The sequence below is a fragment of the Clinocottus analis genome, unplaced genomic scaffold (assembly GCF_023055335.1).
Source record: "Clinocottus analis isolate CAN_PGR_092001 unplaced genomic scaffold, fCliAna1.0.p SCAF_20, whole genome shotgun sequence".
Taxonomy (NCBI): Eukaryota; Metazoa; Chordata; class Actinopteri; order Perciformes; family Cottidae; genus Clinocottus; species Clinocottus analis.
In genome coordinates this window covers 3384684-3398204 of record NW_027175932.1, presented here as the reverse complement: position 1 = coordinate 3398204, position 13521 = coordinate 3384684, and the positions used below count along the sequence as shown (strand labels likewise).

At 44.6% G+C, this 13521-nt stretch overlaps 1 protein-coding gene across 2 annotated transcripts in view; it reads left to right on the top strand.

Annotated features, from left to right (window-relative positions):
- The window catches only part of LOC137791730 (fatty acyl-CoA reductase 1-like), a 40805-nt gene that overhangs the window by 3201 nt on the left and 24083 nt on the right, over positions 1-13521 (top strand). For both annotated transcript variants that reach the window (XM_068586866.1, XM_068586865.1), the window contains exon 2: positions 12260-12541. In XM_068586866.1, coding sequence (XP_068442967.1) covers positions 12260-12541 — 282 coding nt within the window. The remainder of the gene's footprint in view (positions 1-12259; positions 12542-13521) is intronic.

Below are 13521 nucleotides of genomic sequence, written 5' to 3'. Positions count from 1 at the left end.
TAAAGGAGCGCTGCAGGAATGAGCCCTAAAAGAAGTGTTTGCACCTCCGGTTCCCTTGAGCTGATGTTTAGGGTTCTTATTTCCGCGCGCTAACCTTGGATATAAGGCTGATGGGAGTTTAGCAGCCGTCTCTGTCATGTATGCCCCAGCCGTGTAGCGGTTAGCAAACACATTATCCATGCTCACATTACCACCTTTTGACATTTCCACTCGGTGCCAGCGACGTGAAGACACAACTTCACGAGGAACACTCGCGCACGTGGAGCAGCGATCACGCTCGTGCCGTCGCAACAGGACGCGAGCTGCAAGCCGTGGAGCTAACTGGCTCCGGTGCGCGTGTGATGAATGCTGCAATTACAGAGAAAAACACAGGTGTGGAATTAAAAAAAAAAGCTAAAAGGTATGAAAGCTAAATATGCTGAAAGTGGCACAGAGTTTAGCTGTCGGCTTGTGCCGTCTCCCTCGCAGCTGTGCTTGATCCTCGCGGGAGGTCCAGGTTGCTGTGAATCAGCGTCTGATGCAAAAGGCCGAGGATGATGAGGATGAACGAGCCGAGAACGAGGCCGAGAGAGAGAGAGAGATGAGCTTGAGGTGCTTTCATAGAGGACGCTGTTTGATCTTAAAGGACCAAACGGGAATATTTGCATGTTTCAGCGTCCTCACTGAAAGGTTCAGCATGTGCACGCAACACCTTCGCTGATGTGCTGCAGTCTGAGAAGGATTTTCTTCGTGCTTTTCCAGACAGCAGTTGTCTCTTTCGCTATGAAACCTTGATGCTTTCTGATGTTTCAGGTTTTTAATAGTGTTTGTTCATTCTTCGGTTGATATTTTATGCCCAAAATCAAGATGTTTTACAACTGCTGAACTTGTTTTATTCAGCCAAAAGGTCCTTATTCATGATGCTGATGATCGTTTTAATTTAATTCCTGGTTTCAGCTTCTTAAATGTGAGGTTTTTTTGCGTTTTTTCAGGGTTTTTTTTAAAACTTTTAACCCCTTTGGGAGATTATAATGTTAATTTACAACTCTTGTCTGACATGTTATAGACAAAACTATGAATCAAAGTAATGAGAAAGAAAATCTGCAGATTAAAAAATAATAATTATAATTGCAAAGCGCTGCCCAAGATGAGATATTTCCTAATCTTTCATCCAAAGTAGGAAAAGTTCTCTTTGTTTCCTCACCGTATGAAGATGACTGGAAACCTGAATGCAAAATGACCAAAAGCATGTTTTGAAAACTTTTATCTGGAGTTGGCGACTCTAGCAGATGTTGTAAACTGTCATCGGTCCCCTTGGACACTCTCCATCTGTGGTTCCTGTGGTCCATCACCACAAGGGGATTACCCCGATGAGTTAAATGACATTGAACGCCACATGGAAAAAGGGTGCTCCACTACAAGCGCGTCATTGGAGGGAAATGGAGAAGAGCTCAAGGCCACAAGACGTCTTCCAGACCGGTGTTCAGATCAGAGTGATCACATGAATCTAAATGAAAGTATTACAACTTTAAAGAGTTTGCGCGTCAACAAAATGATCGGCATACTCTCTTCCTAGCTCAATCTTTCATGTCGGTGACGTTTGTGGAAGGAGGGACCGTGGTTCCAACATGAAGTGAATGTTTCACAGCGTGGTGAGCTGGCGGCTGTTGCGACATCACTTCCTTGGCAGCAGTGTTTTGGTGATGAGGCGCGTCAGAGACACGATGCTGCAGCTACTTACACGTTTTATTCAAAGGAGTTAATGCAGCAGAGCAAGCCGGTAAACCCACACCCCGTGATTTGTCTTTGCACACACGTCTACACACACACACACACACACACCTGGATGCACGAGGGTTCACTGTATCAGAGCAGCGATCCTCCAGGTGAGAGGCGGGAATCACTCGATTACAGCGAATTACAGAGGCGATCCAAAGGATGTCTGTTGAATTTCTCCTTGAGAGTCATTCTAACATGTTTTTCATTTTTTGTGTGTATATATTTCTATTTATCTCCATGTGTATGCACTGGAGAACAACTGTAACACAGCATTTAATTCATGGGAGATTATCTAGTTTGCAAAAACATAGATATTTGCAATACTTAATATTGTGCTTTTGGAGCCGGAGCCGGAGAGTTTGGCAGAAAGTTGACAGAAAAGATGGAAAGATTATGAACATATTTGCTGATGAGTGTCTCACCATTTCATCAAAAGTCTTTTCCAGGAAACATGTCCCTTTATTTGGTCTTTTATTAGCAGAAAGAGCTTTTTCCTGTTGCTTTAATCACTCCATAAAGCCATAGAGGTCACAGCACACATGTATAACCTCCACATATTATCTTATAATATATTCTCTTTATCATTGACCTTGCTGTGGCAGTTAAAGTTACTCTCGGTGTTGTGGACGCTTAGTAAATACGACGAACGATCCTAATTTTTACCTGTTGGAGGGACTTTCTGCTCAGACTGTTTGTTTTGCCAGCTCAAAGTTTGTGTCTTTTCAAAGTAACAACCCTCTGAGTCGAATCGGGAGCGACGCTCTTCTCAGACCCCATTAGTGGTGTTTGTGGCAGGGAGGCCCGACCCGGCCGTCTGTGTCTGGGACTTCTTGGACGCTCGCCCGGCCCCGATGCCGCGTCAGCGTCTGGCCGGCAGCCAAAGGCTACGCCGCGTACAGCTTCCACTTCTTCTTTTCTTTTTCCTTGAGACCGGCGGCGTCCATGCCCGGCGGGGCGGGTCCTCCTCTTACGGAGCGAGAGCTCGTTGTGAACACAAAGCATCGCACCGACACGGAGGAGATAAAGGAGCCGCTCCCAGGCGGAGTGAACCGTGAGGCCTGTTGGTAAAGGCGGATCAAAGGCAGAGAATCCTCTGGTTTTATCCAGTAAAGCCCTTCAGCAAGTGGTACGGCTTTTTTTATTATTCTACTGATGTATTCACCCTGAAGGTCAAAGACAATTCTTTTAGCTTAGTGTTGTATTCAAAGCCTAACTATTCATTCACACATCCTGCAACAGAGGATTCATGTCTGGACTGTTTCTGGACAAAATTGATTATTTGATTGTTCACAAATTCATTCACAACAATTTTGTTAATCTGTTAAAAGAGTAAATTATTAAACATTCTCTCAATTCTCAAATGCTTTGGGTTTTAGACAAAATAAGCCATTAAAAGACTTTGAGACACTATTTTGTGACTTTTTCTAGACTAAACAATGATAGGATACTTCATCAGTGTTGAAAGAAGTCATTAGTTTCAGCATTATAAATGACTCGCCTGCTGCAAAATAATAACACTCTTTTATAGTCATGGACCCCCTCATTGCTGTTTCCAAAGTAATCATGTTTTCTACCTGTTCAAATGAAGCACAAGGGCGTCTCCATCCATTAAAAATATATTATTCTACCTCAGTTTGGGACCACATCGGTCACTTTGGCAGGAAGGTACACGGCTCTAAGTGGCCTCTGCAAAACCACATCCTCACTCCCATCCTTCTTTTTTAATATGCCTTGAACCCAGCAGACAAACAAAGTGATTGCATCCTCTCTCTCACACACACACACACACACACACACTTCACAGATACTGGCAGCAGCACCACTCTGCATGGTTTTAAAGGTCGCTCATCTTGTCTAGAGAGAAGTTTGTTTGCCTCAGACACCAACACGACTCTTCTTACATGATCTGTGTGTGTGTGTGTGTGTGCGTGCATGTGTGTGTCTATAATTTCAGGAGGGTATTTCCTTGTGTCACTTTCACTAACAGCCGTGTAAAGATCATGATTTCTTTCACTCTCTCCTAATCTGTCCAGGAGACGCGTTGGATCTTATATAATCTGCGGCAGCTCGTGCCGCTGGCGTTCAACACCTCACCTGTGTGTGTTTTCCACCTCCGGCTCTAATCTGCATACTAAGGATGAGATCCTCAAACAGCTCGCTGGTTGACGCCAGAGCTCCCGTGTCATTAATTATAAACCTGTCCGGCGGCGCGAGGTGAAGCTATCGAGTAATGTGCGTGTGAAGTGGAGCATTACTCTCAGTGCGGCTTGTTCTCTGTAATCTATCTTTGCTCCGGATACCGGATTAAATGACTTGGTCACAGATATTGGTTTCCATGCGAGCGAGCCGGTTGTTGTTCAAAAGCACGAGGCCCTAAGTCATGGATTACAAGACGTTAAGTTGAACCTCGGGGGGCTTCAGTTTTACACTCATCTCCATAAATGAGCTCCGTTATTGAGCAATGCTTCACCCCTAAACTGCAATATTTACAACAATGTTATTTCCTCTCATATCACAGACCTATAATGAGATGGCACATCTATTTAAAATGCATGTTGATCCTCAACAGAACCATGAAAAGCCTTTTCCAGAGCCAGACGTGCAGATCAAGGTTTCTGCAGGCCTTAAAAAGTCTTCAAAAATAATTGAGTTACCAAAAAAAGAGGGTATGAATACATCACAAGGGTCTTCAATATTTTATTTCCAGCCGTAGAGATAGCCGTAGTCATATTAGATGTAACTTTTGCCTTGTTGTTTCATCAGTGGCTTGTGAGCGGCTGTTAAATCCTTTATTGTGACGCTTCAGTCCGCAAAGCTCACAGTTGAACTTAAATGACCGTACACTAAATATCTATAACTGTTCATGCTGTAATTACACAGCACGCCTCGAGCACATGAGAATGTAACGCGCGCTAATGCACTGAAAAGTATTTCAGAGTTCCTTGTTTTCCGAATAATTGCACAGGAAGTTTCCCAGAAATGCAATTTGCCGCTAATTAAATGGAAGCGCCGTTCGATTGATATCCAGCTAATTGTCGTCCAATTCATTATTTAGTTTGCAGCTAATTGTCAGAGCAAACTGGAGTCTTCCATTGGTGCACTGCAGGTCAAAAACAAATTGTAAACCACACCTCCCAAGTGCATGCTGGGACAAATCCAAGGCTTTAGCGTGCTGCAGCGGTTAAGGAGAGGCATGTATGGCGTGTTACGGTGTGATATTGTCGGTTGTCTTGATGGTTTTTGTGGACTGGTGATGTCACAGTTTTCCATTTCTGGATTCAAAGCGATCCCTTTTGATAGTCTTCATGTTTCCTCTTCCTCTGGTGTAAATATTTCATTGATCTTGACCGCTGATGAAATGTAAACGTCCCGGCTCTGAGCTCCAAGGGATCAAAGTGTATTGAGTCTGACGTTAATCTTTAGAGGGTGGCATTTCCTTTAGAGCGTTTTAATTAAAGGGATTGCATAGTTAATTGATATGTTATGGTGTCTGAAATGTCAAAAAAATACACAAAAAGACATTTTTTCTGTCCAAAATTAGAGATATTCAATTTACCATCATTGCTGACAAATACATGTCCTATTAACTTGGATTCACTGGTTCCTGCTGCAGTTGCTTTGTGTTTTTTTTATGTTTTATTCTGGACTCTGTACAGAAAAGAGACAATTACAGGCTTCTTTTTTTAACCCAGCGTTCTGCCAATACGTCGAGACATTGTGGTTTTGTTTGAAAGAAGCAACAGAAATCCAAGTTAACTGGATCCAGAGCTGAGCCGGAGGCAGGGAGGACACCATGCCCAGATATTTAGCCGTTGTCTACCTTTCCAGGCTTTTTTCTGTGAGAAAATGAGACACTGAACATCAAGAATACTGGGCTTTAACATTGATGAGTCGTTCTTCTCTCTGTGCTTGTGTTTAAAAGTCCTCCGGCTCTCGTGTGTTTGTTCTGTGCTTCTGTAAAAAGACCCATGAAGGAAAGTGCTGCGTGGGATTGATACCATGATGACCACAAGAGGAGGTTCACGACCTCTTGACCTCCGGCGACGGCGCTCTGGAGAAGCACTGTCGGTCTGAGCCGGGCGTAAAGTTACACCACAGCACAGAGAGGCTCTGTCACTCACAGAGCGCTGGTGTAATTACACAATCCAGCCGCCATCAGACACTTTGTAGACACACTCTGATGCACCAGTATGCAAACACACAGAAACATAAGCTCACACACACACACACAGACACACACAGTGACTCTCCTGTGGTCAGATATCTGATACCGAGCCACAACCTTCATGTGCAGAGTCGAAACTGGCTCGTGCTTTGGAAAGAAAGAAGGAAAAATACAATTAAAGAGACACTGCTTAAGTCCTTGAAGCCCACAGCTAATATAATTAATCCTAATTAGATTAGCCTTTAGCCGCCGAGGGGGAAGACGGATGAAGTGGACGAGATCTAATGCAATCTGGGATGAGAGCCTTTAAAAAGTGTTGTGCGATTAGGTGGGTCTGTGTGAAAGGCCGATGTCACAACCTCGTGCGCGCTGGAGCGGTGGAGTCGAGCTGGAGGATGCTGGGAAAGATGTTTCATAGCGATGCGTCATCACGGCGTGTAGCGCGTGACCGGTTTCTACAGAGAGGCAAAGCCCCGCCCCCTTTCCGATGGACCACCATGGGAACTTATTTAGGAAATAATAAGAAGGATTTTTTTTATCCTGTTTAAATTGGAAAAAGTTGCATTTTGCACACAAAAAAATTGAAGTATGCGATTGTGAAAATACATCATTATGCGTCCAAAAGTTACCTGGAGAGCTGGAGTTCACACAAAACTAAAAATCTATGACGAATCGACGACCACTGGCCGTTTTTCTTTCCTTGCAAAGCTATCTTTTTGAAATTGGCAGAACACTATATGCGAAATTTAAAGGTCTCAAATAAATATTGTTCTTTGGCAGTGCATATCTTTTCCCATGGTGAGACTTGATCCCTTTATTGCAGCCAAAGAGTTGTTTACATCTGAGTCTGTAATCACAGTTATGTGTTGCTGCTGAATCTCAGTAAGCTCGAGCAACAACAGCAGCTGGCAAACGATCAATTTAACAAGTTTGATGAACTCTGCTCCCTTTTTTCCTCCAGGAGCTCTGATATTTCATGAATCTAATCTCTTGATCGGGTCATTGTTCGACCCTGGACGCGTTCATTTCCTCTCTTATCTCCTTCCTGAAACGGAAGGAGCCGTGGATGATAATTATGCCAAAAACGCAGGTTTGACCTACAGCTTGTTACTGAGCCTGAATGCACCGTGTGTGTGTGTGTGTGTGTGTGTGTGTGTGTGTGTGTAGGTGTAGGTGTGTGTGTGTGTGTAGGTGTAGGTGTGTGTGTGTGTGTGTGTGTGTTCAAATTGTTATTTTGAGAGCCCATTTTTTTGTTTTGAGAAAGCTTTTGTTCTTTTTTTTTTTTAGAGCAAATTTTTTTATTTTTTTTTATTTTTTGTTTTTTGGACCAATTTTTTAACTTTTTTAGAGCAACTCTTTTTTGAGAGCAAATTTTAGTTTTGAGATCGCATTTATTTTAGACCAATTTTTTTAATTGAGAGCCAAAATTTGGAGATAATCTACTTACAAACTAGTAATTTGCTCGGGTAAAAAAGACACAAATCTACCTTCAAATAAAACAAACAAACAAACAACGTTTTACAATGTTGGCACTGTGTTATTTAGTGAAAGTCACTGACTTCTCCTTTGTGTTACATTCAAGTTGATTAATCACAGACTGCATTTTGCTCCATCTATTTCCCCCACGCTCGCCTCCCTCCCGCCTCGCTCGGCTTTTGTCCGTTTGTAATGGTCTTCTCCGTCAGCGTGCAGCTGGAGCGCTCGATGCATCCCTGTGTGTCTCCGGCAGCACTCAGCTCGGCCCGCTATTAGAGGTTTTGTGTGAGGGGGAAGGCCGGAGGCGGCGGGATTACTAAACCAACCGGCCTCCGATGGACAGCGTTGACCTCCCGCCGAGCGCAGAAAAACCCTCATTTCATGTTTCCTTTTCTCCCGTCTGAGGCCAGAGTGCAGCATCGGCCTCCAGCGTCTCCGAACTTTATGTCTCAAACGACCCCTGGCTGACTTTGGACGTGACGCGGCGCTTTGTCAAGATGGCGTCGCAACCCCCCCGAGAAGCCGGTCCCTTAAGGTTTAAGTGCTCGTACTCGCCGCTCGGCGCTCGGCGCTTTGACTTGTTTTCTTCTCTCGGGTCGTAGTGAAGCAGACGGTGAAAATAAAAAGGACGCGCTGTTATTCATCAAAGATGACGCAGCAGCAAGGTTAATGTGTCTGAGCTCCACTGCGCTTGTCCTTTTGTGCGTTTATGGGATTGACGAGGACGACTGTCTGGCTGCCGGATCCAAAAATGGAGGAGAAAAAAAAGAGTTTAAGATAATTTTTTATTAGTCCCTCAGTGAGGAAATTGCAGGATTACAGCAGCATAGTAGAACAGTAATGAAACACAATTAAACAGTAAGTGTGTAAATGTGTATAAAAGTTGTGTAAAGTATCAGATAGTTAGGTTACTGTTACACAACTTTTAGTATATTGTGTATATTTTCATTATTAAAGTCCTTCCTTCCTGCTGCTGTCAGGCTGCACAACCAGATGACAACTGCTGCAATATTAATACATTTTTAAATACACTTTATTCCGTCTGTATGTACAACATTGCTATTTTGGATTCTTTACTGTTTTTATTACTGTTTTACTCTTTATTTATATTAGTTTTTTAATTTGATGAAGTGTCTCTTGTGTGCACTTCACCTTAATCCTGCAATTTCTAATAAAGGAATATCTTATCTTATTATATCTGATCTTAAAGCTCGTACAAGGAACTTTCATTCTCCGTAGTTTTTGGTGGTCAAAGGCGGCGGCGGTGTTTCCAAGAACTCGAGTCAACGGCGGCCATGTTTTTCGGTTCCAGCAGCCGAAAGCAGACGCTGCATTTCCAAGCGAGTGTTAGACGCTGACTCGGCGTGAAGCGGCAGGAGCTGGACTCGTTAGCGTTCAACCGGTTGAGCTCCGGTTTCCCCGCGTCGCGGACGGCTGGACATCGTCGGCCCTCGACTCGCCCGACAGGCGGAGCGAGAGGCCGGCGGCGGCGTTATGCACGCCCGCCACTGCATTCCTCTGAGGTTAGACGTGCTCGGGGCCTTTTGCGACACTTCTCCAGCTGCAGGAACATTTCCATCGCCGGCCGTTAATCCTCGGTGACTTTCAGTCCCTCTGCTCTCGTCCTTGTGTCCACGGGGAATCTCTCTCTGAAGCACAGAGCTGGAACTTCAACAGAGGACCTTGACTGACCTTTTTTATGTATATTTTACCGTCTCTGCGTACAGAGTGCTAAACCTCCAGATACCACCTCGTCTGTAAACTATAGATCCAGATTAAAGGGATCAACTAATCCGTCAGAATTGGTGTGAATGTAAAGCCACGTGGACTTATTCTCTCTTTCCACTGCACACACACAGTGACTAAGTCAAACACACTCAGGTTTTTTTTTTTTGTTTAAGGGAGTGTAATTCAATATTGCGAGCACAGAAGGAAGGAAATCAAGTAAATACACGACTGTTTTGTTATCTGGGCCGCGTTTGGCGCGGGAGGATTTGATTTCCGTCTTCTGTCTTCGGGGCAGACTTGCCGGGAATCTGAGTCCAGGAGAGAGGATGAAAGAAGCAGACGGCGAGGAGGAAGAGGAGGAAGGGAGGGTGAAACTCATCTTGTGTACAAATCACAAGCTCCACTGAGTCACTGGAAGTGCTGATCGAGCGTCAGTCTTGGCTAAATGTTACGCTTCTGTAACCAAGTGCTACGTTTTACAAGGAAGCGTCACACCGTCAGCTGTGTGCCCTGCTCTTAAAGACAGTAAGCTGTCTTTCTGTCTTTAAGCGGCCTGTGAGGTATCGGGCGCTGCGTGGTCGTGGGCTCGCGGCCCACACACAATGCACCATGCTTTTTGAAGTGATAGCAAAAGAAAGGATTAAAGACAAAAGTCTCGGATTGTAAATGTTTGGCGGCATGATTTATAGCTCTCAAATGACGCATGAACGATCTCTTTGTTCTACGTGTGAAGCCATAAAGTTATGGATGAGCTGTGCTGCTCCTGTAAAACAAACACCAGCGTTTTACTCTTCCACGAGTTCACTTTCTCGCCACCGAACTGTATCTTTAATCACACGTCATGGTTTTTTTTAAACGCTTTTTTCCAACTTTTAGGGTGACTGTTAAAGTGTTTTCCAGTCCTCCTGTTGATACTTAACTACAGCGGGTTTAACCGTAATCCCGCCGTGAAACACTTCCCGTGCACCCACTCACTTCCTGCAGTGGCTTTAAATGCCTGCTGTTGTCTGGCTGACAGTAAACGTCTGGCAGCACACTTCTAAAAGGTAAATTATTACATTTTTGTTTTGTTTTTTAACACTTGTGGTCGGCGTTTCACCAACACCGGTGTGCGTTCCCACACACACACACTTAACAGTCACTAGAGCTGCAACAACGGATGTATGAGTTGATTATTATAATTTTTTTGGCAACTCATTTTTTTATATCATGATTTTATTATAATTCAACCAAAGAAAACACTTGAAGATTTCAGCAACTCAGATGTGAAGACTTTTTTCTGCTATTGCGTTTATCTAAAATACAATTATTTTCTCCACTAATCACATAAATGACACAGAAAAGAATCATTAGTCGTCACTACTTTTCTGCAAAAAGTGGTGACGAGTAATGAGAGTAACTGACACATTGAGCAATACCTCACAACCTGAGCACATAAAACCACAGATACCACAATGCACTACAAGCGATGAGTTGGGAAACTGTTTTTGATTCATGAAGTCAAAGACAGTCGTTGCATTTGTACATTTCGGCGTCTGAACTCCTCGAAGCCTGTTTTTTTTTTTCCCGGCATCTATCGAACCGGCCCAAATAAAACCGGCGCAGTCCATCACGCGGCCGCCATTAGAGCCGCCATCGATCCAATTAAGTTCACCAGAAGAACGAGTGTGGCAGAAATGGTTGAAAGGATGATGCAGAGCGCAGGAGTCGCAGGTCACTTTATCTCCAGTTAATGTGTGTCTGAGCAGGTGTGTGAGTCTTTTGTTTGAGGCGTTTCATGGCTGGAGATTGTTGTGTAAATGTTATGGCTCACCCGTACAGGCCTCCAGCTGACGCCGGCTCGGATGTGTCGCCATGTAAATCTCATCATCGGGCGAAGATAAACACGACAAAACTCCCCCGAGACCTTGTGGAGCGGGAGAGATTGCGGCCGGATGTCAGGCCGCGTCTCCAAAAACAAGCTTGAAGTGTTCTCCGGGTCACTTTGGGAGCGTAAGGAAGATTGGGATATTGACATGTAGCGCGATTGTAGTTGTGCATCGTGTGCGGCCGCGGCGGGTCGACTGATTGTGGAGGGCCGAGAAGGTCACAGAGTCCCACAAGTGTGTGTGTGTGTGTGTGTGTGAGTGTGTTATGCACCAATAAAACCAGTGTTTGAATAATAAGCTGTGTGAAAGTGACTGGCATCCCTTTTTGTAAGAAATAGATGGATTAACTGAACTGTTTTTATTAGTAAGATAATCATTTGTAGACCAGCAGCTTGGTCGAAATAAAATAAAATCAATACAAATTTGAATTTAAACCTTTTTTATGCATTAACAAGTTGTTTTCTCTGTCAATAAACACTCTGATAATGACGAATGAATGCAAAATTGCTGCGATGAATGTTGAATACAAGAACCTTTGTCATGGATTGGACGAACTCAACAATATAAACGTAGAAAATAAAAACTTTAATGCATCTTCTTGAAAATTTGTCCTTTCTGAGTGTTGATTGGACGATTCAATCCGTTTGAATCCTCATCTTGGACTCTGTGAACAGAATGTTTTTGGGGGGTTTTCTCTTGCTTTTATCCCAGACTTGTTTATTTGTTTAGAGATGACAGGAAATGAGGAAGAGAGATGCAACAAACCTCCTCCGGCAGTAAAGCCACTATTTTCTAAAATGTACAACACAAAAGGAGTCGCAACCACGCAGACAAAACATTTCACTTCTCCTCTGGAGCGCAGCCGTACCCTGTGAACACACACACACACACACACACACACACACACACACACACACTCACACGAGCTGATGTCATGTTGCCTCCGCGCTATCCGCCTGTTTGCATATTCATCTGATTTGCATCGTCTCCTGAAGTTTCTCCTGCAGCTTGAACGTCAGAGAGAGCGATAACAGAGCGATAACGCCAACGATCCATGTTTTGAATTTGTTGGAATGCATTGTCCCATCCCCCCCCCCCTCATATATATATCAACCTGAACTCAATAACTCTTCACAACCTTGACACAGAAGTGTGATCCACAGGTCAGACTTGTCTTCCAAAAGTTCTTCCCTCCCTCCTCATACTGTATGTAAACCGTGTGGCTGCCGGCACTCGCGTTCACGTCCTCATGCTTCCTGCGCAGGAGCGGTCTGAAGGCCGGGAGCTCGGCGGGTCGGGAGAGCGGGCAGCGGACGACGGACAGACCGGGCCGACGGCGGGGAGCAGCAGCAGCAGCATGGCGTCCATACCGGAGTACTACGCCGGCAAGAACGTGCTGATCACGGGAGCGACGGGCTTCATGGGCAAAGTGCTGGTGGAGAAGCTGCTGCGGTCCTGCCCCGAGGTCAAGGCGCTCTACCTCCTGGTCAGACCCAAAGCCGGGCAGTCCATGCAGCAGAGGGTCAGCGACATGATGACGTGCAAGGTAAGAGCGGACGGGCGACGCGACGCCGCATGAGTCCCGACACGGAGTTCATCTGTGCATTAGTCAAGATTGAGTCTGTTTAAGTGCATTGTGGTGGAGATTATCCAATCGCTAAGCTCCATAGTCTGTCATACATACGTGTGCTGCGAAAGACGAGCGGGAGCTCTTTAGGAAGCCGATGACGCAATCTGCAGCTTAAATTAATCTACACTTTGGCAGTCAAGGTCTAGTTTGGAGGAATTTCAACGTTTTGTTTGTACTGCGAAGTTATAGAAAAAACTAACAAAGTAAAAGAGAATCAAAACTAGTTGTCGTAAATTAAATAATATATTATGAGTAGGAGTGTGCTTGAGGAAAATTGAGGAATTGAACACATTCAGAATAAGCTTTACAACTCTATTACATACTTAAGTTTGGAAAGGGGATCTACAATCTGTACAAAGGCGTCTAAAATCATGTCACTTGTTTCTTCAGATTCAGAATCAGATGCATTGTGGGTACGTGACATGTACCTGTGGGTAAACAAGCAGCAGAGGAGCAAAGGTGGATAGTGAGTGGAGGAAGTTTTTAGGACAGGGGAGGTGAGGAAAGAGGGATAAGGTGAGGTGAGGAAGACAAAAACCATGGGAGAGGTAAAGGAGTTGCTCCAAATATGCAGCGTCAGCAAAGGTTGGCTCAACTCAAACCATCCTAACTCTTTTGGACTCGGTGAGCAGGAGCAGAGCATTCTGGGTATTGATGCTGCTCCGGTCGTGTGTTGTTGGCCTCAAACTGTCGGCGCGCTGAAGACAATCACACTTTCAGTGTATTCCACTCTCGCTCTCTGTCTCCCTCCTTTGCAATAGCGTCTATTTTTACCGCTCCCGTCCAACCTCGCCGCTCTCTGACAGCGGCGGAGCGGCACTTTGAGAGAGTCTCACCCCCTTAATTCAGCCGCGCTCTTTCCTTTCTTTCTCTTTTTTATTCCAGCCTCTCGCTAT